This window comes from Coenobita brevimanus, chromosome 62 (genome assembly GCF_032717465.1).
Source record: "Coenobita brevimanus isolate Jiangsu-jjx chromosome 62, ASM3271746v2, whole genome shotgun sequence".
NCBI lineage: Eukaryota > Metazoa > Arthropoda > Malacostraca > Decapoda > Coenobitidae > Coenobita > Coenobita brevimanus.
Window position 1 is genome coordinate 7,868,059 of NC_137015.1, and position 21,812 is coordinate 7,889,870.

At 42.6% G+C, this 21,812-nt stretch overlaps 1 protein-coding gene across 4 annotated transcripts in view; it reads right to left on the bottom strand.

Annotated features, from left to right (window-relative positions):
- LOC145404106 (protein PRRC1-like) overlaps positions 1-21,812 on the bottom strand; it is an 83,949-nt gene that overhangs the window by 41,275 nt on the left and 20,862 nt on the right. For all 4 annotated transcript variants that reach the window (XM_080275718.1, XM_080275720.1, XM_080275719.1 and 1 more), the window contains exons 3-4: positions 8,039-8,612; positions 2,037-2,227 (exon numbers count right to left, since the gene is read on the bottom strand). In XM_080275718.1, the coding sequence (XP_080131844.1) occupies positions 2,037-2,227; positions 8,039-8,612 (765 nt within the window). The remainder of the gene's footprint in view (positions 1-2,036; positions 2,228-8,038; positions 8,613-21,812) is intronic.

Genomic DNA, 21,812 nt, shown 5'->3' on the forward strand with positions numbered 1-21,812 from the left:
GCCATGCTGTCAGTGCAAAATTTAAGTCGTGTGTGTGTGTGTGTGTGTGTGTGTGTGTGTGTGTGTGTGTGTGTGTGTGTGTGTGTGTGTGTGTGTGTGTGTGTGTGTGTGTGTGTGTGTATGTGTGTGTGCAGTTTATAAGCCCAGCTACCCAGCTATGTGAAGTGGAACGCTCACTCTAATAAAAATTACGAATATTGGTCTGGTGTTCTCTATTTGAACTTGACACGTAATGAGAAATACAATTATATATATATACAGTATATATATATATATATATATATATATATATATATATATATATATAAAATTAGCTTTCCATACATCTGACCTAAGTGTGTGTGATAAATGTTGCCTGCACACGATATACGAAGGAGCGGTGACGGTATAACTGCTGATCAGGCCTAAGGTGGGGGGAGGGGAGGAGTGAGAGGCGGGGAAGACTTAAGACAAAGAACGAGAGAGAAGGGGGAGAGGGGGAGAGAAGCAAAGAGAAAGTTATATAAATTTAAAAAAGAAAGAGTGAGTGGGAATATTAAATTCAGAGAGAGAGAGAGAGAGAGAGAGAGCTGGGGAAAGTGAAAAGGTAAGCACTGGAACCCAGAATTGTGCAGCGGACGACACTGGATTACAATGATGGTGAATATTTTCAATTTGAGAATGCAGTTCAATACGGTAATAATCTATTCTAAAAATATAGTCCAAATCTTGGCCGTTGAAAGCGTGTGCGACGACAGTTTAGTCATGTTTACAGGACATGAGAAAGTTTGCATCTAATCAGTAACTGGCAGCTGGAGGTGGAGGGTGGGGGTGTTGGGGGCAGAAGGCGGGGTAGACTTGTTCGCGATTCCCCCTTTCCCTCTGTCCAGGGTAGAGGGGGGAAGGAAGGGGTAACCCCTGAGCAGAAATTAGTACGCGTGACTGTACCTTACTTAATATACATAACACACCACAGTACACTAATAAAAATTCCAATGATCTTTGGCATTCTAGTGAGATTTCAGTTGAGACTACACACAAATGCCAACATAAAAAGCCCCCTTTATTTTGCCTTTCACACAGTAGTATGCCATTTCAATGCTCAAACTGAAGAAACAACAGAACTTGAGACAAGAATCTGTATGGGGCTTCCTTTTCTAATCTACATCCCAGGTTAAAAAAAAAAAAAAAAAAAAAAAAATCCAATCTCCTCACTCTATTTGTAGGTGGGAAAATGGGTTCGGATGAATCCCCCCCCCCCACTTTCCCCCCCCCCATCACCAGACAACTTTATTCAGACTAGGAGGGACTTCATTACTTGGGCTCTCTCCTCAGCTGAATTTGGTAATCTTGAGATGGCAAATATAAAATAACTATACTGTACTCTATGTCCTTGGGCTAACGGGGTTAATACACTGAGCTGATAAACAGACAATGGTGTTTTCTGCATGATGGACAGTTGTGGTGTCCTGAGTTTAGACTCAAAACCCATGCCATAATGGAAACAAAGAGGGAGCTGGTAGTGAGGTTTTTCATACCTTATTTTTGTATATGCTGGCACCATATCAATTAATACTGATTATGATGACAATATCTGTTATGAATTCAGAGTCATTTGGATTTTGAAAAATAATCATGACAATATTTCAACTTCTGAAGATGTTGGGCAGTTACCTACTGTGTCATGCGAGTCACATATATACACTTGCACCAATGAAGCCCATCTATTTCACAGATGCAGCTGTAATTAAAAATTCTTGCTTGCAGAATCTTAAAAGTGCCACTAGTATGCATGGCTGACCAGTAATCCATCCGTTCATCATCCAACCCTTTATAGCCTCATCTGAATGGTGGAGGTCTGGGGCAAGGCTAATCAATTCAAATATTTAAGACATATGACCAGCCTCTCTCCTTGGCAACATTATGTGAGCCATACATCCCAGTCATACTGTACTGTAATTAAGGTAATTAAATAAGCCTAATATGCTAAGGTTAAGAGAGCTACCTGTATTCCCAATGCCAGAATCAATGGCCCTGTGACAATATGGTTAACTTACAAATAAATTCCTTCATCTGTGGGTCAAGTGTGGTGATCATGGTGTCCATTGACGTCTTCGCTCTTTCAGCCACGCGGTGACTAACATTGGAAACTGTTCCTCTGATCCAGCCGAACCATCCTCGTCCAGGGGGACCCTCAACTCCAGGGGATCCAAGGTCAACAGAGGCACATGTGTCTACGCTACCACCACTGTAAGGTGTATGAGCATGGCCATACCCAACACTGGTATTCATACTGGAATAGCCTACACTACAACTACTGGCATCCATGTTCACAAACTCTACACTCTTACTTCCAGGGCTCAAATTCATGCTAGCACTGACTTCTGGGTAAGGATAATAGTTTTGGCCTTGGGCAATCCCTGCTACTGGGTCCACGTACAGATTGCTGTGGGACTTGCTACAGTGACTAGAGACAACTTGCTCCTGCTGAACTATGAGGCATGGTGGGGTTGGGGGTGGTGGGGGATTGTGTATGGGGTTGCCAGGCACATACATGGGGTAACTGTGGTGGCGTGAGTGACCTTTTGTTAGTGATATTGAATTTCGATGGCTAGAAAGAAGAAAAAGAGGAATGGTAAGTCAGCTTAAACTTGAAACAATACCTGAGGATAAAATTTCATACATTACACTTTTAACTACTGGGAAAGAAAAAAAAAGAAAAAGAAAAAAGTGGGTCAAATTAAACTTGAAACAGTGCCTGAGGTTTAAGGCTTTGTACACTATATTTTCAACTGCTGTATTACAAGAAATTATCTTATGTTGGCTTTTTTCTGTATATGAGGGGTCGTGCAACGTAAGGTGTTTTCACTATCTATCTATCGCCAGATGCCATTATCCCAAAAGGGGTGGCCATTTGACTTTGAGTTATTTGTTTTACGGGGAGGGGCACTAACCCTCCACCAACCCACTTGTTGACACATAGGGAGCATGTATGGTCTGCTTATATGGTTACCACTGAGCATTGTAAATGGTTTCTTGACTTACAGGAAACCATTTGGCTTGTCACTCAATGTAAAGCCATCTGTAATGGAAAGAAAAGCAATAAGATGTGACAGGAAAGATGGGAGAAATAGGAAGAGAGGAAGGCAGGCACAAAAAAAGAATGATAAAGGCTAAGGAAGAAGTAGGTAGCACTACATCAAGTGAGTGGATGATGGTCGTCACCACCTACCACAAACGCCAAATCACAGAACACCAGAAAACGGGTTCAAAGTTCAGCAATATTCTCGAAACCTTAACTATTTAAATTCTGATGGTAGAACATTTTCTTTTTTTAGGAATGGTTTTGAGTGTAGATTGTGATTCTTATAATATTATGGCCATATCTATTAAATTAATATTAATATTGTTATTATTTTTTTTTTTTGCTGAACTTTCAACCCATTTTCTGGCAAAACTTTACTGCTTAAGCAAAATACAACATTGATTAGAAGAAGTTAAGTACCACTGAACAATATGAATGTGCTATGGCCTCCCAAAAAGGTCATATGGGTAGGCCTTTAAAAAACAATCCAACTCCTAACTTGCAACTCCCTCTCCTCTCATGTCTGTTTGTCTGTCTGTCTGTTGGGCTCCCTATGTCTGTTTCTTCCTCTCTATGTCTGTATGCATGTACTGCTCTTGTTATCAATGAAGGTGAATAATGTAATAGCAGAAAAATAATACAAAAATAGCTTTATTATTAATCAGAGTAATGATGGAAAAAAAAATTCTTAGAACACTCACCAAACACCAGACTGGTATCTAGCGGTCCCAGTTGAGGTAATTCAAACACTGTTGTCCACTGTGAGACCATAGTCGTCCAGGAGGCATAGGTGGAGAGGAGGGAGGCTTGACACTAGTGCCTGATGAAACCAGTGTGACAAACAGCTTGCACATGTCCAGAGTGTCGTTGTCAGGGCCAACTCCTGGCCTACATGTTGATGCCTCCCTCGTGCCTGCCTCAGCTCCTCTTGACAGTCAAGGAGACTGTTAAGCCAAGTTTGGGCATGTGATTCAAGAAAGCTCAGGAAATTTTAGAGGATGTTGCCCTTCTATGGTGTCAGAAGGAGCTCAGTGGGGTACTTGGGTATAAGCGCCACACTGGACAAATCAAAACCTCTCCCACGCATACTTCACCTTTCCCTTCGTCATTCATACCTTGGTGATACTGGGTGGAGTGTCATCAAGGTTGTGGTCATTCTTGATGTAATAGCCCTCCTGAAAAGTGATGTCAGGTACAAGCTGGCAGGCCTGGGAGAGGCCAACTGCCTGACATTTTGTGATGTGGTCCATCGGGGTTTTGACGTCCAAAGAGTCCTCCCGTTTCATGGCCACAACAGGAAACTGCTTTTGATGGAGAAAGCCATAACATCGATGTTCACCTTGATGCCAGAGATGTACGTAGCATAGCAGACCCTCTTCTCAATCAGGCCAAACATAGTCACATGGCAGGAACGAGTAGTTAGACATCATAAAGACCAACTCAACTCTGAACAGATGCCTGGTGAGCACTTGCTGCAGGGCCATAAGAACCGGAGTAATGTTTTTATTCTGGCTCCCACAGTTGTCGCAGAACACACGAGGAGTGGTGAAGTCCTGCTGCTGGTGGCTGATCTTTACATGAAGCCACTTGAGCACAGAGCTGGCCACCTCGCCTGAGCCACGCCCTCTTGTCAACTCGTCCCACAAAAACATAGTGGCTTCCTCCTTGTTGAAGTAGACAGACTCACAACTTCTGCTTATAGTAGGCCACACCAGCTTGCAGCTGTGGGCAAGGAAGCATTAGTTGCATGTCTATGGCCACTATCTTGACACTGGCTGAGTTGCTGGAGGGTGCCGTTGCTCAGCCTGATGCAGAAGGTCTTGAGGCACTTGAGCATCAACCTTATGTACAGTCAACTGGTCATGAATGTTGGTAATATCAAGGCCAGCATCCTTCTAGCACTTGATCTCCTGATTAAGCTCCTCACATGTTGCACAAACATCTGTCTTTGGTGGGTGGAAGATGATGATATAATCTCATGTGAACACCGTTCTATAAAAGCGCTCTGACACCTTGTACTGATCATTCCTGTTCTGGTTAATCCATGTCAGATAGTTGACACAGAGCTCGGTGATGCTGCTATAAGTTTCCAGTTAATGTCGGTGAGGGGTTGTGGCACAGATGTAGCGACTTACAGTGGCAGATAAACCCTGGATATGGTTGCGCACAAGCTCCAAGGTACGCCCAGTGATGGAATGTGGAGAGAGACTGTGTTCACATTTGTTGGACACTGGGGTCCCATTCGGTGACTTATGGCCTTTTGCAGGAGAATGGCCATTTTCTTCTTGCCCAACCCATGGATGGATGCAAAGGCAGAGCAGCACACTTTGATCTCCCTGTGCTCTACTTTTGTGTAATATACAATGTGGAATGGCCTGAGGCTCATCTCCGCATGTGTGCACTTCCTCTTGACTGCTCATCACATATCAGGCTTACAAGGTAAGCATTCTGGGCATAGTAATTGCCAACTGCCCAGAAACTGGTATGGTAAAATTTTTGTCTATTGCTTCTCTGGCTCAAAGTAACCATCACGGCATGGGGGACCAACTTTGCGTGCTTCCACAACTTTCTTTTGTCGTAACTAACATATTCCTGCCTCGTATTACTCTTCTGCTCGGCCACAATCTTCCCCCACTTTTCTAGCTGCCTTACATGAACACGGCCCTTTTTTTCTACGTGGGTTGCAGGAACACGTATTTGATGACGACCTGTTGCACTGTCATCACCACCACCAACACCTGCACCACCAGACAGCAGCAGCAGCACCAGCAGCTCCACCTTCCCCCCACATCACTACATTCACCACCTACAACACTCACATTACTATCATCATCACCTCGAACTCTATCACAATTAGGGTCACTACTCGTTTGACGATGAGATTACATCAGGTCATACCTTATCGCATACCGATTTTATCGTAAATCGGGAGATTGAAACACATTATAAATGGGGGATTACGTCAACTCAACTTCTCAAAGTCACCTAACCATGACTGAACCATAAATGACAACCCACTTTCATTCCTTCCTGTGTTGGTCCAAGTCGTCCCCCCCCCGAGGATGAGGGACAGCCTGTGCTTACAGGCACTAGTGGTCAGCCTCTGAGTCAGACAGGAACAGGTTAGGGGGAGGGGAATCCGGTCCATACCTGCACCAACCTTAGCACTGGGGCCCATACCTGCACCAACCATAGCACTGGGGCTTACACTGGCACTGACCTTACCACTGGGCACACAAATCCACAGTATTGTACAGTACTTCACCAAAAGAAAAACTATCACACCAGTACAGGCAGAGTTACTCATGTACAGTAAATCGTTGCAACAAAACAATACAGTACAGTAATCACACTTGCGTAAAGTTGGCCTGGTGCTATACGGTCTACTGTAGAATGATGTTTGGCTGAGAGGTGACAATAACAGGGGGACACACATGAACAAGTTGAAAAGACAGGGCTTTGAAGGGGTGGCGGGCCCTGAACCATAACAATGCGCTGCACACCGGGGCGGCCATGTTGCCTGAGACAAGCGACGGTCACCTTGTGTGTGCCTGGCACTTTCCGATAGCAAAATTGTCTATCTATCTATCTATCTATAGCCCGACGCCCCAATCCCGCAAAGGGTGGCCGCAGACAAAACGCCTCCAAGTCACTCTGTCACCCACCATTTGACTCCCCTCCCCCCAACTCACCCCCCCCACACACCTCCACCCCATCCCCGGTCCACCCCTCCCTCTCTCTCCCTCCACCCCACCCACATACACCCTCTTAGTCAGTCTTTCATTCTCCATTCTCTCCACATGTCCAAAATTGTTATAGCGGGAAATTTATCATAAATCGGATTTTGGGATGGAACTTTTCTATTATCGTTGCAGCGACTCATCGTAAACCAAATCAATGTAAAACGAGTAGTGACTGTACTAGAACCACTTCCACTATCATCATCACTAAGGATATATTCAGGGTCATCAATACTATCATGACTACTGCAGCTGTATTCCTCAGAAGTATCAAAGCGTCATTCACCATTATTGCTATAGAATGACCGCCAAAAAACACCATTTTCACTGATTCCTTAGTGTCCAGGATCACTTTCATCCCTATTACCAGCACAACAGTACATTATTACCCAGTAATCAAACATGAAAGTCCGTAATAGTTGCAAAAGATGGCCGTAAAACAGCGAGAACTCCTTTTTGATGCTATGAACAGAGCACAACAGTAGGGACTGATAAATGGTGCGACAAAAACTACCACTAAACACACCACCACATACGGCCAGCCAATCAGTAAGCAAGGCTCGCAGTCCAGCTACATTCTCACTGGCCACAACCAACACATGCACACACAGCCAAGACACATTCCTCTGCTCCCATACCACCACCATTGCAGTGTGTACGAGGCAACCTTATGTTTCGTGGCCACTCCTGGGCAAATGGCGAGTAGCTAACACAATGATGTACAATACTTTTTTTGAAGGACTTTCAACCACACTTCCAGTGGTGGAAGGTGTTCTCATCCAAGGCTACATGATAAACTATGGGTGAAAATAGTGTTATCCAACAAAAATACATTTCCCGATTGGTGGTCTGTGAACCCATTTCGTCGCATGACCCCTCATATGTAGTCCTAGTCATCTGCACCCCCCTACTTACATAATTCATTTAGTTCAGTCAGCTGTTAGTTCTCTTGCTTCCTCGTGTCTGTACCATCATGAGCAAAATCTGTCTACAATACCCTGCCAGCACAATGTCCTGCCTTCCATATCTCTCCTTCCTCCCTGAGCATCACAGAGCATCCTTCCTTATTCTACACACTATTGTGTGCTATATACAGCTACCACATTATTTTTCATGCAACACCTTCCATCACCACAGTCAGCAGAGAAATATCTGCAAACTTTTGCTCATGATTGTACAGTTCCTCACTCTACTAAAGTAAGCCAATGTTTATACAGATTTTTGTGAAACTGACCTGACTGGTGGCTGAGGCTGGCTGGTGACTGGCGAGGGTGCAGGTGGCTGTGAGATGAAGGATGCCTGTGGTGTGGGTGTAGGGCTAGGTGCAGCCCTAGATACAGCTGGAGGTGGTGGATGGCCTGGAGGAGGGGAAGTAGAAGGAGTCGCAGGTGGCAGAGGTGAGGGACCCTGGTTGGGAGGTGGCCCCATGCTAACTGGTGTAGCAGAGAGGGCATTATAGGGCACACCTGGCCTCATACTTGAGCCAGGAGGGAGGGGAGAGGAGACTGGGGGAGGGATGGGAGTGCTGCCTGTGGAAGAAATCAAAGTACTGCTTGGGGGACGGACAGGGGTGCTGCCTGGTGGTGGAACAGGAGTACTACCTGGGTGAGGGATTGGCGTACCACTTGGGGGACAAGTTGGAGTGGTGCCTGGGGGTAGAAATGGGCCACTGGTAGGAGGGGGGACAGGAGGACCTACAAGGGATGGACCTGTGGTGGAAGGCAGGGGGGAGGTGAGGAAAGAGGGGAGGGCTGCCGGGGGAGCCACATTTGTAAGCACTGAGCTTGAGCTGGGAGTGTAGGAAGCATCTGAAAAATAAGTGAAAAATAAGTGAGAACTTACTTAAACTTAGTCTTTATAAAATGTTCTTATTGTCATCTTCTTTGAAGCTAAAGGGGTAGGAAGAGGAAACATAACAGAAAAAGCAAAGAGTGTGATACCTACAGAAACATTTTAAATTTTCTTGATGCAGTTTTCTTGTAAAAAGTAAGTGAACAAAGAATGATTATGAAATGCATATATATTTTGTCCTTATAAGATGTTTTTCAGCCAGTGTTCTTTTATATGAACACCTAACACTGTGCTGGTGGGGTAGGATGAATTTTAAAATAAAGCAGACTTAGTCCTTCATCTTACGTTATTATGACTTTTTTCTAAATAGATTCAGACATCTCCAGTGCAAAAATATTTATACTGCAGTCTATAGTACCTCAATATGAAGGTATGGGACAAAAGTTTGCCAACTATTCCAATGCATCTACTTCACCCTTCATTCAAAGCATGTCCACCACTTTCCTCCTTGACACCATCACATAAAAAAGAAGCATCTATGGGTAGAGGAACACACCAAGCCTCTCTCAGCTTGGGAATAATAGCCAAAAGAAAAAAGTGGGAAGCCGAAGACGTAAAATATTAGGTAAACTTTTGCCTTTAACCAGTATAACCTGTATTTCTCTCTCAATCATTTCATGTCATTATGGTATTGTATTTCATATCACCTAAAGCAAAAACAGACCATGTAATAACTGATTCACTTTCAAAACACTGTTTCAAACAATTAAAGTACATGCTGTTATCCATAATACAAAAACACCTGAAGGTATGGTCTCAAAACTGCCAGAATATTAAAATTATGAGGCTCCTATGATTTACTCTCAACTGAATGAAATTACACGAATGGTTCACCACGAACAGGCTCAAAATAGCCCCAGCCAAATCTACAGTGACTCTTCTCACAAACTGGACAGCAGAACACAGTCACATCCCACACCTCACCATAAACAACACTCCCCTACCACACACACACACAAAATCCTTGGTGTAACACACAATACATCAATGTCATTTAAACAACACATCACAAACATTAAAAATAAAATAACACCAAGACTCAATACCTTGAGGTCACTTGCCCATACAACATTCAGACACAACAAAGAAACCACCACCACAGTATACAAATAATACATACGTTCAGTGATGAATTATGAATTATGCAAGCCCTGCCTCGGCTTCTAACCTCACCAAAACACACTACAACACTCTACAGATCATACAGAACAAGGCCCTAAGAATAATCACTGGCTACACAGCTACTTCACCCACAGACCACCTACATCAAGAAACCAAAGTCCTCAAAGTCAAGGATCACCTGGACATGAGAGGCACCCAGTTTCTTGCTGCAGCCTCCACAAACCCACAACATCCACTACAGGACATGGCAGCACATCCACCCACACCATGGAACATCAAAACAACACTCAGCACATGATACCATACACAAATACTGTCATCTCTCCCCCCTCGCCCACCTCAGACCAGCTTCCAGAAGCATATCCACACTCAGATCACTCGCCGCTCCATTCAGTCACTTAAAGACAACACACAGCTGCATGCACAGCCTCCTGACATCCACTCTTCTGAATCCTATCTCCCTCATGAGGACAGGGTCCACATGGCCAGGCTGAGATGTGGGCACCATCCAGCCTTCTTAAGCTACCAGAAGAGACTGGATGACTTCGTCGCTGATGCCTGTCCAGGATGCAACACAGCACCCCATACTATTAAGCACATTATGGAAGACTGCATTACACACAATCACCTACGCCAACAACACAACGTACAGTCTTTGAGAGCTCTGTGGGAAAGCCCAGTCTCGGCCACGGCCTTCCTAAGGGACTCGGGGCTGTTTGGCCAGACTGCCTAGGGAACTACTACTACAGTACTTGGTGTCTGCCGGAGAAGAATTTTGGTGCTGTCTTGACCATGAGAGGGGTAATGGTGAAAGTATTAACAATCTCAAGCTTCTACAACAAACTCAGCTGAATAAAATCACCTGGTGTTAGCCAAACAATACTGGAATTGTCCCAATTGTGGGTGTTAATATGCAATCCATAAAGTATTTGCCTACTGAAATGGGAAAGGACCAACATTACACTACTTTATCTGAACAACAACTACAAGACTACTGAAACAGCATGAACAAAAATGTCATACCATGCAAATTAACTTCTTAAATCAGATTTTTAAAAACTTTTGCCATCTCTAACTTATTCAATTTCGGAATGGCCTTTTGTACTGAAGGCGCTAATGAAGTCCATATCTAATTCTTCAGTTCAAAAGTTTCTCTTTAGCTGAATAAAAGCATCTGAAAGCAGCAGGAATAAAATATAATACTGGGTAAGTCTTCATTATTAGTTGCCTTTTTCTATGGTCCTTTTTTTTTCTGCAATGTCAAATGTAGGTTACACAAAAAATACTTTTCATACGGCAGCTTCATTGCTATCCAGATCGGTGACCTGCCAGTTTCTCCCAGTTTACAAAATCAACCGTATGGAAAAACCTGTGATATCTTGGAACACAATGACTTATAATGAGGACTACCTGTACAGTCAAATACAAAGACCATTCACTTCTCACAATCACCTAAAGATGGATACTATACATCTCACCCCACTACATCAAAGTCAAATGATTATGAATCCACCAACTAAAGAGGCACAAGAGATGAACAAACTTTTATATTTGACTGTGCATCATCTGACTGAAATGGTTAACTACAAAATACAATACTGTAACTATAAGGGGATGATTTACCCAGCCTGTGCTCTATGTGTGTCGGAAGTAATGGTGATGAACAGAGGCCCACTCGGTCTAGCACATCCTGGGCTTGATGTATTATGTCCTCACGTTTCATGGTTCTGCACTATACTGTATAGATTTTTATCTTCTCTGTAGTCTCTTTTCTTACTAATATTCCAAGCACTTTTTACACGGAAGAACCAGAATGTATTGCATCCTAGGATCAATGCATTCTGCTCTCATAAATCATGGTTCAACATTCTTTTTCTTCATCACCAAAAATGCATTTTATCTAACATTTCATTACCAACTTTCCATACTATCTCATTTTTTCAATACCAACCATGCATTTAATCTTATTTTCTTTCACAATCAACAACAACAATCCACATGCCAAGCACCAGTAATAAACTAAGCAGGTGTAAATGCTCACATAACTCTGTGGCACACTTGATACTGGCAGCCTCTCCCAATGCATGAAGGCTGGGAAGCCATAGTAGCGTAAGTATAGCCTGGCACACTTATGAGAAACATTAGTTCACTAGAATATTCTTCTGCTCTGCTACTTTAATTTATAATATTAAGAGCTAGCAATAAGGTGAAACACAGTCAGTCCTCAGTTAAAGGCTAGGATGCATATATCCAATATTCTGCTAAACAAAACAATTATAAATTAAACATTTTCAATCCATGAAAAAAAAAAAAAAAAAAAGGAATCATATTTTTAATTTATTACTGTGTAAATAGCTTTAAGTGAAAAATAAATAAGCTTATCTACATGAATGCTGTAATGAAACAAAAATGAAACAACTTTAAATGAGGACTACCTGCTTTTTTTGTAACTGTATTCTCCTCAGCTTCAGGCTGAGTAGCTGAACTTCAGTATTTTTTGGAGAAATTAATACGGTATTCTGAACAGTGGCAGTATTGTAACCAATGAGGTCTTGCCTAAGTGACATATTTGCTGCAGCCATAAAGTTTAAATTGGGAAAAGTTGTAAAATACCATCTCAGCACTTCTGCAGGACTTCAGTTTGGGTTACCTTTCCAAGAAGGGTAATCATGTCGTACCCCACCTGCTCGTGGTTACCTCACAGACACCGTTTCTTAATCTCTGTTCTTTGTATTTTTCGTTCCCCCCCCCCCCAAATTAGGGGGACAGAAATGGGGGCGGTGCTACCCAGGTTTATCCCAGGTAGTATTGTATATACTTTTTGCTGCTGCTGTTGTCAGTTTGTTATAGTTTTGTTTGTTTGTTTTTTTGCCAGCCGTGAGCAAACAACACCAGAGCCCTAGCTGCAGTGGGTCTGTAGCAAAAGGCGCACAAGCAATTAAGTGTGCCTGCTGCAGCGAGTGGGTTCATTTGGCATGTGAATACATTTTTTTCTATTTTCTTTTTTTTTTTAATGCAAGTAAGAAGCAACCAAAGGCTAGGAGCTCGCAAACAATTCCTTCCAAAAACAACACAAAAGTGAGCCAAATTCAAGATCTGTTCATTTCGAGATGCCTGGACACACTGCGTATGAAAGACTGAAGATCATTGGAAGCAGGAAATACAGACAGAGGGAGACAGTTCCAGAGCTGACCTGACGTATAAATGAAAGACTGGGAGTAACGGTTACTCTTGCATTAGAACAATGGACAGAAAAGGGATGAGAGTTTGTTGCTAGACGGGTGCTATGCGCCCGCTGTAGAGGTGGAGGGATGCAAGCAGACAGTTCAGAGGAGCAGTGACCATGGAAGTAGCGATAGAAAAGAGATAAAGAGGCAACAGTGCAGCGAAGAGACAGAGGTTGAAGGGAGCCAGTAAGAGGAGGAGAGTTAATGAGACGAAAAGCCTTTGACTCCATCCTATTGAGAAGAGCTGTATGTGGGGAGTCTCCCCACACATGAGAGTTGTACTGCACACAGGAGAGAATAAAACCCATGTGTAAAGTCAACAGCTGTGCAGGGGTAAAGAAGGTATGCACACCTAATCTGTTGGAAGCTGATTTTACAAGAGATGCAATATGATCTCTCAAGATAAATCCTGAGTGAATGAAACTCCCAGCATGATCAAGGATGATGCAAGATTGAGCTGGATATTATTAAACATTAGCGGGTACACCTGTGGCGGATCCTGTTGGGTTGATGGGTGTAAAAAAGGAGTCTTTGATGCATTAAAAACAACAAGATTATTTTTAGCCCAGTCAGAGATACAAACCAAGTCAGACATTGGGTGTGCCATAGCTTCATCCCTTGTTTGTTGCAGTAACTGCTGGGATGGACGCTACAGGAACCGAATGGAAAGGTGAAGGATGGAATCATCAGTGTACGAGTGGACAAGGTTATATGTACAGCTTAAAGAAGATCACTGATGAATAAAAGGAAGACAGTTGATGATAGGACACAGCCCTGAGGAACACCACTGTTGATAAATCTAGGAGAAGAACTATGACAGTCTACAACAGCGGCTAATAGAACGACCAGAAAGGAAGCTGTACATGAAGAAACAGATAGATGGATAGAAACTGTAAGAGGGCAGTTTGGAAATTAAAGGTTTATGCCAGACTCAACTGAAAGCCTTTGAGATGTCAAGTGAGATGGCAAAGCTTTCGCCAAAGTCCCAAAAGGAGGACGACCAGGAGTCTGAAAGGTAGGTGAGAAGATCGCCAGTGGAGCGTCCCGCATGGAACCCATACTGATGATCAGAAAAAAGGTTGTGATAGGAAAGATGCTTTAAAATTTTTCTGTTAGGAATTGATTCGAAACTTTTGAGACACAGGATGTTAACCCGTTAACTGCTTCATACAGCCTGGGCTGTTCTGAGTGCGACTGCTCAATACAGCCCTGGCTGCTCAAGTGAATTTCGAATATAGTGCCATGGTGACCAAGGCCGACGCATGCAAGCATGCTTAAGCCTTCAGAACCGAAACCGAAACCGAAAAAGAAAACAAAAACCATACATTCCAATAGGGAATCAGACACTTTGATGTTCATCCACAGCTTTACCATGGTAAATATTGAGCTAATATTTCATTACTATATACTTTGGCATGTGTTCTCTCAATTCCTTTGGGAAATTTCATTTTACCTATAAGTCTGCGTACCACGGACATCTCCAAAAAAACGCCATGCGCAGTAAACGGGTTAAGGCAATTGGATGATAGTTAGGGGGTTGGGAATGGTCACCCTTCTTTGGGACTGGCTGAATGAGAGCAAGCTTCCAGCAAAGAAGGAAATGTACAATTGAAAGACAAAGGCGAAAGAGTTTACCTAGGCAGGGTGTAAGCACAGAAGCACAGTTCTTGAGGACAACAGGAGAGACCCCATCAGGCCCATATGCCTTGTTAGTATTGAGGTCAGTGATGGCAGAAAATACATCAGCCATGAGGAAGTCAGAGGGAGGAAATGATAGAGGAACAGCACTAGAATCATCTAAGGTGGAATTGGAGGAGAAAGTCTGAGCGAAGAGATCTGCTTTATCAGTAGAAAAAATTGCTACAGAGCCATCAGAGTAGAAAAGAGGAGGGAAAGATGATGAGGTAAAGTTGTTAGAAAGGTTTTTGGCGAGATGCCAGAAGAAGCAGGAAGAATTCAAGTTGGAGAGTTGAGAGCACTTAGCACAGATGAAATTTTTAGTAGAGCGAAGAACAGACTTAGCACGATTCTGGGCAGAAATGTAAAAAAGATGTGATTCGGAGATGGGTTGGTTCTGGTACCTTTTATAGGCCTTCTCCTTGTTGCGCACAGCATTAGAACAAGCATGATTAAACCAAGGCTTTCTTGCATTAGTCAAAGGATATGAGAAAGGAATGTATGCTTCCATGCCCAAGAGAATAACCTCCATAATGTACAAGGAACACTTAGATGACTCCCAGCCACGGAAGCAATAATCATTCCAGGGAAAATCAAAGAAGTACTGCCTGAGGGCCTCCCAATCCACAGGTCCAAAGTGCCACAGTCGACGTTTCTTTGGGGGGTCCGCAGGCCGTACCGGAGTGATAGGACAGGTTAAGGTAATAAGGTTGTGATCAGAGGAGCCCAACAGAGAGGAAAGATTAACAGCGTAACCAGAAGGATTAGTTGTAAGGAAGAGGTCAAGTATGTTGGAGCGGTCAGCGATACGGGTAGGGTGCTGTACAAGCTGCTCTAGGTCATTAGGCTTGTTCACCAGGTGGATCAGTGAAAGGAGAGGAGAGCCAAAGGTGGTGGTGAACATTGAAATATCCTTGAATGGAGATTTCAGAGAAAGGAGAAATGGATAGAATGTGTTCCATCATAGAAGTAAGATAGTCAAAGAATTCTTGATGGTCAGTAGAATTACGGGATAAGTAAACAGTGTAGATATATTTAGTCACAGAATGACAGGAAAGCCGAAGCCAGAGAGTAGAGAATTCAGAAGAATCAAGTTCAGGAACAAAAGAGCAAGATAAGTCATTGCGTACATATACACAACAGCCACCTTTGGTTTTGAAATGAGTATAGAGAAAGTAGGAGGATACAGAAAAGGGTTTGCTGTCAGCTGCCTCAAACAGCTGAGTCTCGGTAAGGAAGAGAAGGTGAGGTTTAGAGGACGAGAGGTGATGTCCAACAGAAAGAAAGTTAGAGGAAAGGCTGTGAATGTTGCAGAAATGAAGAAGAAGTGAGTCAGACAGTGATTCCAGGCAGCTCTTAGAGTCGTCACCAGGAGAGGGGCGGATGGTGGGGACATTTATGGTCCCCCCCCCCAGGGACTCCGAGGCATCATTAAAATGCGCCATATTAATTTTTTAATTTTGAAATGGAAGTGTAGCATGTACTGTGCATGTAGTTTGATGCTGACAGTTAGAGAAACATGTATTAGAGTGCATGCTGGCCTACTCTCTGTGTTACTGAAACACTGAAAAAGTTCAGCAAAGGGGGATAGTCAGGTACTAGTCTCGAGGGATGATGAAACGGGAGCTGTGTAGCCAATGTGTTGCATCAGCATTTGAGGTCTTCGCTGGAAAAGGATGTAGAGTCACTAAGAAGGAGTCGGAAGATGAGGTTGTCAGGCCGATCTTTCAGGCTATCAAAGATGTTTTCAAACAGACCGGAGGCAACAGAGACCAAGGTCTCATCACCCATGGCTGTGACCCAAGACCAAGGCAAGTCATTTGCGGACGCTGTTCAAGGGTCTCTCGTGGGGGGAGGGAAGGATCTGCCTGGGGGCATGGTTGAGATCAGTGCTCATGGGGGAAAAAAAAAAAAAAAAAAACTTGGTCAATACGTACTTATAGTAAAACTAAAGAGCAGTGCTGACACTCTGACAAGTCAAATGGGACCTGAGACATCAGAGGTATACTTGGCTTGGTACCGGTTGATAGCTGCCTTAAGACCAAGGCTGGTGGCCTAGTAATGAAGTTTCCATCAGCCAAGGCCAAAAGTGAAGTGGCTGGGATACTGAATGATCATTTTGGCTGTGATGGCAATTTTTGCATATCAGAGCCAAAGAAAATGCTACCAAAAATGACCATGATGGGCCTTTCCTCTTCCTTGGATGACTCTGGCAACATCTCAAGCATTCTGAATAAAGACAATAAAATTAAGATGCTCGTTGATTGAAGTTGTACCCTCAACCTTCTCTTCACAAGAACAAGGAATGTCACTAAAACCGCTGTCTTGAAGATGCCGCCAGAGGTGAGATCCCCCACTGTAGAAGAGCAACAATATCTGTGTGGATCTTACAAGATGCTGCACTTTTGACAGATTCTGGGTTACACAATGTCATCACTGTCAGGGTTTTGGTCATACATCTGAGAGGTGTTCTAGAAAAAATGATGAACCTAAATGTGCTCTTTGTGGTGGAGCCCATAAATCTAAGAATTGTAATATAAATTCTCCCAAATACATCACCCGCTCTTCCTAAAGGCATCAAGACACTATTTCTAATTCACAGTCGGCTGCCCATTTTGCATCACGTAGAGTCTGTCCAATTATGATTCCTCATAGGAATAGATTGACTGAAAATACTAATTTCAACCATTCAAAAAACTGACTACATCCCTCTTGAACCAGTTAAGGATGAGTCTTTTATATATTCATTCCATCAGGAATAAGACAGACTATATTAATGAAGCTCTAAATCAGCTTGAGCTTGACATTTTGTTCTTGACTGAAACCTGGTTGTATGAGTCTGATATTAATATTATACTGTATATTTGTAGTGTTTTGCCTAAGGCACATTCTAAGTATTCCGAGGTCTGCTGCTGACTATCCGGGTATCCGGGAGGATGTGTAGCACTCATCTACTCGGAAGCTCTTGCAAACGTTTTTCTCATAGACTCAGACCTGACCCAACTTCATTTGAATTTATGGTAGTATTAATAAATTTCCATCAGAATACCATTAGAATTGCAATTGTCTATCAACCAGGTCATCCAGGCACAGACTGAGGTTTTATGGAGGAGTTTGGGCAGTTTCTTGAAGTGTTTTCTCTTAAATCTGGAGGACTTCTTGTTTGCGGTGATTTCAATTATTTGGATGACAGTCTGGAGTCGAAACCATTTTCTTCAGAACTCCTTAAGTTGATCACCCAGAATAATTTTTTCAATCATGTGAGTGATCCAACTCATGCCTCGGGACATGTCCTTGACTTGACCTTGTCCCCTGTTGGTTGCAGGCACGTATCTGATGTGGAGGTTTACTCAGTTGACCCACTCATCTCTAATCATGTGCTGATCACTTTTAGTTTTGATATTCTGAAATCCCCTTCCTATTAAAAGGTCATCAGGTTCAGAAATTACAGGAACGCTGACCACCATTTGACGTGTCTTGAAACTGATCTGCGTTTAAAATACACTGATTATTCAAATCTTTCTTCTGATGATTTTGTTGATATATAAAACAATGAGCTTAGGTCAATTTTTGTCCTGAGGTAGTAAAAACAATCCTTGTACATGATAATCCTCCGTAGTATGGTTCATCCATAATTCTTTGCGTCGACAACATAGAAAGGCAGAACATGAGTGGCGCTTGCAATGGACCGAATTAACTGGTCTGAGTTATATTTTTGCAGTAGAGCAGTTGTTCACGCTGTAAAAGCCCAAAAGACAAGACATCAAAAAGCTGATTCAAGTGGTGGTGGGGAAAAAAAAAAAAAAAATGCTGTTGTGAACAATTTGGTTGGTTGGAAGAATGTACCTGTTAAACCAACTTCAGTACCTGAAGCCAAATTGGCTTCTGATTTTGCTTCGTTTTTTACGACTAAGATTTCTCACATAAAAATGATTTAGACAACAGTTCTTCTAGTGAAGTGTACTCAGATGACTTCCAATCACGGTGCACAGGGGGTCAATTGCTTTCAACATTTTATCCACTGGATGGAAACAAAGCCAAACATTACATCACAAAACTTAACAAAACATTTTGCCCACACAATCTGTGTAACTTGTCACAACTGCCTGTGTGTACAGGCTGGCAGCAGACTTTACCTGCAACATAATAAACAGATGCTTCTTAGAAAGTAATTTTGTGCAGTCTGAGAAGCTTGCTTTGCTTAGGCCCCTACCCAAGAAACCTGGCCATGATGTTGAGAGCATGACAAATTATCATCTCATCTCTAACCTGTCTTTCTTATCCATGATTACTGAGTGGGTCATACTTGATCAGCTCTTACCACTACTGGAACATAAGAGTTGTTCCTGTTGTTCAATCAGCATACAGAAAACACCATTCAACTGAAACTGCATTAACAAAGATTCACAGTGACTTGGTGACAAACACATGTAGTGGGATGTCCTCTCTCCTTGGATGTGTCTGCAGCTTTTGATACACTAGATCATAAACTATCATTAGATGATCTGTATTTTTACAGTGTTCGTGATAGTGCTTTTGCTCTTTAAGTTGTATCTGTCAGATAGATCTCAGAGAGTGGTTGTTAATTATGTTAGCTCTGATTCTGCTTCCCTTCTGTTCAGAGTCCCTCAAGGATCAGTTTTGGGTTCAAATCTATTTACAGTCTACATGAGTGGTTTATTATCTTTACTTGATGCTCATGACGTGTCCTATTATTTTTATGCTGATGACACTCAGCTCTATGTTAAGATGCCAGATATCAACAATATCAAGACTAATCTTGAATCTCTAATGTCTGATATTAAAGAGTTGGATGGCTAGGAGGAAACTTTAGTTGAATGATGGTAAAACTGAGATCATCATCATCATCACAGGAAACAGAAGGGGTAATGACACTGATAATGCCCTGGCTTTGAACACTGGTGTGTCACACCTTCATCCCATTAGTTCTGTTCAAAATCTGGGTGTTCATTTCAATTCAAAGTTAAATTACAAAGAACATATTACTCAAGATGTCTGAGGATGTAATCTGCACATCAGAAATCAGTACTCTGTGAGAAAATTCCTGAAGAGACATTGCCTCTAAATACTGATCCATGCAGTGGTCTTGTCTTGGATCGATTATTGTACAGTAATTCGCCGTGGATTGGTCTCCAAGATAATATACTAACAAAAATTCAGTCTGTGTTGAACAGGGCAGCACAGCTTATCTTTGGTCTCCTCCCAAGAACCTTGACCACCCCATTCCTAACTAAGCTGCAATGGTTACCAGTAAAGTATAGAAGTGAATTAAAACTATGTCTTATTACATCCAAGGTTCTTAAGTTTGGTGAACCTAAGTATCTTGCTGAACTGCAAAAACTCCCATCAGCACATCCAGGTGTGATTTTATGTAGTGAAGATGATTCCTTGCATCCTGACGAGCCTGGAGCCATTCACCAGTCATCTTTCTCTGATTGTTCTTTGGTTTATAGAGCCTCTAGATTAGACTGCCATCGTCCATGAGACAACTCTTTTCCGTTGAATCTTTTACGAGACAGCTGAAAGTTTTTCTTTTTTCAAAATGCTATGACCTGGAGAGATACTATGAAGGATGATTACAGGGTTTAACTACTGCCACTTTCATTACCTTTTTATTTTACTGATGAAGCTTGTATTGTATATGAGAGATGTCACAATCCTTGTAATTGTAAGAATAATGTATATGTGTGTCAAGCGGTAGTGAATTCCCAATGGAAGAACTGGCGCTTTTGAGAAACAAAAAAACACATCATTATTATTATTATATGAGAGACAGGGGTGTGAGCTGAAAGCTGGGCAGTGAAATGGCAGGGGACAGGGTGACATGGAAGCAATTTGTTTGTAGCCACCCCTTACGGAATTAAGGCATCTGATAGATTATTATTCATCTACCTATCCATCATCCAATCCTAGGTTGCCCCATAAAGAGCGTAGAAGCCCAGGACAAGGCAAGTTGGTCCTGACATTTAAAATGAGAGTGATCAACCTCACTCATCCCTGAGGGGCATTACGTGAGCAATAAACCCCATCCACCCCTTGGATAGAAACCTGCACAGGCTCAATCCGACTAGAGTGTCTTAATTAATCACTAAACCACCAGGTTCAATAATTTGGTTATACGGTTACTACCCAACGTAGTAAAAGGTTTCCTGGGGTACAGGAAACCATTTGGCTTGTCACTCAGTGTAGAGTCACCCATAAGCTGAAGGAAAAGGAAAGAATGCAGGAAAGAAAGACAGAAGAGGGAGTGTATAGTCACCTGTAGGCAGAAGGAAAAGGAAAGAATGAAGGAAAGACAGAAGAGGAAGGAAGGAAGAGAGGAGAGGAGAGGGCAGACACCCAAAGCAGCACTACATCGAGTGAGTAGAAGGTGAGTGCCCCCACCTAACCATAACTATTATTATTATCAGAAAGTATTAGGATTTAAGAATAAAATACTGAGAAAGATTCTTGGGGTAAAGTGGCAAGACAGAGTTACAAATGAGAGTAAGGGATATTACGAGAGTGGAACCAGTTGATGAATATGTGAGACTGTCTTGCTGGAAATGGCTGGGGCACATATATAGAAAAGAAGGCAGTTAAATACAGGATGTGCCAGAGTGGACTGCTAGAGGAAGAAGAGGAAGAGGTAGGCCGAGGGTAACCTGGTTGAGGACAATGAAAAGAGAAGCGGGAGAGGAGTGTTGGTGGGACGTGAAGGAGATGGCAAGAGACAAATATTGGTGGAGAGAGTTCATCGAGGCCCTATGCATCCCATGGGATGCCACAGGAAATGACTGACTGATTGATTGATGATGATGATGATGATGATGATCAATCCTTGTAATTCTCATCACTGTACAGGAACATGAAGCTAATCAGGCTTCTGTCCTCATTTACACCTTCAATCAAGCTTGGGCCCTCTAGGGGTGAGGGATGAGGCTCCCTCTTCAAGTTTCCCTCAAAAGAGCTTACTCCACAAAGGTCTTATGGTATTCCAAGTCAGGCTGAAACTGTTGTTATCATCAAAATAATCACAAGATCAATACATGTAAATAGCTAATATTTTTTCATTTGACCAATTTGTTGTATCCAGCTTTGTGGTAGGTTGTGATCATCCACTCACTTGAT